General features: G+C 46.6%; 1 protein-coding gene across 1 annotated transcript; it reads left to right on the top strand.

Moving 5' to 3' along the window:
• The first annotated feature begins 1483 nt into the window (after positions 1–1483).
• LOC126586595 (uncharacterized) lies at positions 1484–2464 on the top strand. Its single transcript, XM_050251501.1, has 2 exons — positions 1484–1653; positions 1792–2464. The coding sequence occupies exons 1-2, from the start codon at positions 1484–1486 to the stop codon at positions 2462–2464; spliced, it is 843 nt and encodes a 280-aa protein (XP_050107458.1).
• The last annotated feature ends 221 nt before the right edge of the window (positions 2465–2685 follow it).

The following is a 2685-nucleotide window of genomic DNA, read 5'->3' as shown; positions in this document are numbered from 1 at the left end:
GTTCTTCGACCAAAGCCCCCCGCCCATTCATCGTGGGCACGTGAGGCTCTTGGCCTTGACCAAAGGTGTTAATTGTTTTGTAGGTGTAATTTTGTCCAAGATCAAGGAGGAAGAAATTTGCATCCACAAATTGGTGCTTTCATTGAGAGTTGAAATTCACACTCGTAGAAGACTCTCGCATAAAAAGGTTTTTCTCTATTGTCTAGTCCACTTGTATTTTTCTTACGTTCTTATTATTAGAATTTTTTTTTATTTGCAAAGATTCTTTGATAAAATGAAAAAGAGAAATACAATGGCTAGAAATTTAAAAAATTCCACAAGTGAAAATTCCAATATTCAAGAAATGAGACCGCGGCGATCCTCAAGACTAAATGTGATCTTAGGGGGAGCGGCACCACCACCACAAGGCTCCACCATGGTAACCACCGCGGTGGCCATCACGGCAATCACCCACGGCGAGGTCCATGACTCCACCACCACGGCCCGAGCCATGTCACTTCATGCCCAACGCGAGCCCTATGCGTTGCCAAGCCGAGCTCAAGCCTCGCATTCGTGAGCATCACACGCTGAGCAGCCTGCTCCCTTAGCCCTGCCTGCCATGGTTTCCCAAGCATCTCAAGTTGGCCCAAGAATATCTCAACTATCCGGAGCAACCATCGAGCTGGGGGCATTTTCACCGTATTTCTCCGCGGATTTGACATTTCCCAATTCACATCTTGCACCTGGAGTCTACCACATTTCCAATGCTCAAGGAGGTACATTATTTCCAAGCTCTTCCAATCCAAATGGCAAACAACATTTGTCTCAACAAGTCATAGAGTTGACGAGTGACCTTACACAACAGATGACCTTGGTGAATCAACTCTTGCAACGCACCGAGATCCAACGTGCCCCGGACGAGGTGTCCCGAAGTAGGACAAGGGCAGACGAACCTCTCCACCAACGTCCCGGCAAACAGCCCCTTAACCAACCACGTTCCAAGCTTTCTGGCAGTTTACGTTCCCACCTAGGTCTTTGGGATAGCGTATACTCTCGTCTTAGTGCGCGGATGAGCGTGCATTCCCAATCAAGCCCACGGACAAGCATACGTTCACAGTTAAAGTCACACTCCGATTATCAACATGGACAATTCAGGCAAAATGTTCATTCACAACTAGGCTCGCAATGAGCATTCTCCACTTCACATCGGAGTAGGCAGCACGACAAACGGAGAGAAGCAGTCACTCAATCCGACTCAAGTTCAACCGGCAGTCTGCGAACGGCCTGTTCACCTGCCAGATACATGCCACATGCACCGCAACTGCGACATGGACGAGTCGAGCATAAATAAGAGCAGCCTAGACCCATAGGTCACGATTGGAGGCAACCAAAAGTTCCACTGCCCCAACAGAGGCAAATTCAAGAAGAAGTTGAGAGACTCATAACCAAACGATTGCATAATTTCCAACGTAACGAGGCTGGTGACGATGCGCTTCGACGAGACATGACCAACATAAGCATGTCACCATTCATGAATGTGATCGAGCGGATAGATCCACCTCGCGGGTTCACTATGCCTCACTTCATTCTGTACAAGGGAGACGAAGATCCAAATCGACATCTCAAGCACTACCGCAGTACCATGATCCTCTACAGGAACAACGATGCACTTATGTGCACAAATTTTACCACAACTCTATAAGGCGAGGCGCAAGACTAGTTTCACACTCTGCTGCCGCAGTCGATCCGGAGTTTTAACGAACATTCCTTTGTTTTCACTAAGGAGTATTTGTCTAACCGCTCAATCAAAAGGACATCCGACCATCTCTTCAACATCGTAAAAGACCATTGGGAGACAATTTGTGACTATGTCAAGAGATTCAAAGAGGAGAAGGCCAAGATTGTTGGTTGCAACGAAGACATAGCAATGGCAGCATTCAGAAATGGACTTCCCACCGAACATCCTTTATTCAGAAAACTGATCATGGAAGAAGAACTGACCCTAGTAGCTTCGTATACTTTGGCAGAAAAGCATGCACTATGGGACGAGGCCAAGCAGTCTAACAAAAACGAGTCAGAAAAGAAGCACATGGAACGTTCCCCAACCAGAGAAGACTCAGCGCCTGAAACATTCACCAAATTCACAATTCCAATTGGCCAAATTCTCCGCAAGCTCAAGAACAAACCTTGGTTCGAACTGCCGCCACCCATGAAAGGCGATCTTACCAGGCTATATCATACAAAGTATTGCGCATTTCATCAAGGACCAGGCCACACTACCAACGGCTGCCTGAAGTGGAAGCAGTATCTTGAGAAGTTGACAAATGAGGGCCGATGTGACGAGTATCTTAACAAGTCAACGAAACGACCTACACAAGCAGGGGAAGTCTTCATCACCCCTAAACCTCGTTTGGGGTTTTTCCAAATAAGTTTGAAGTCTCAAGCAGGTCGACGTACAAGGCTTCACAAGCCGAAGATTATCTAGTTTGTTATGCAGTTTCTGCCTTCCAGAACAGTAGATTTATTTCTTTATTCTCAATGAAGATTCAAGAAGTTATTCACAAGCATGGCTCAACTGCTGTCCACAACAACTGCTAAAAACCCAAAAGGATCTGCTCTCCAGTGCGAGAGGGTAAACTAATTCCCCGACACCCAAAAGGGTCTACTATCCAATGCGAGAGGATAAACTAATTGCTCTCCAGTGCG

The sequence above is a fragment of the Malus sylvestris genome, chromosome 10 (genome assembly GCF_916048215.2).
Source record: "Malus sylvestris chromosome 10, drMalSylv7.2, whole genome shotgun sequence".
Lineage (NCBI taxonomy): Eukaryota > Viridiplantae > Streptophyta > Magnoliopsida > Rosales > Rosaceae > Malus > Malus sylvestris.
Note: the sequence above shows the minus strand (reverse complement) of the source record. Positions and strands in the feature narration are given on the sequence as shown.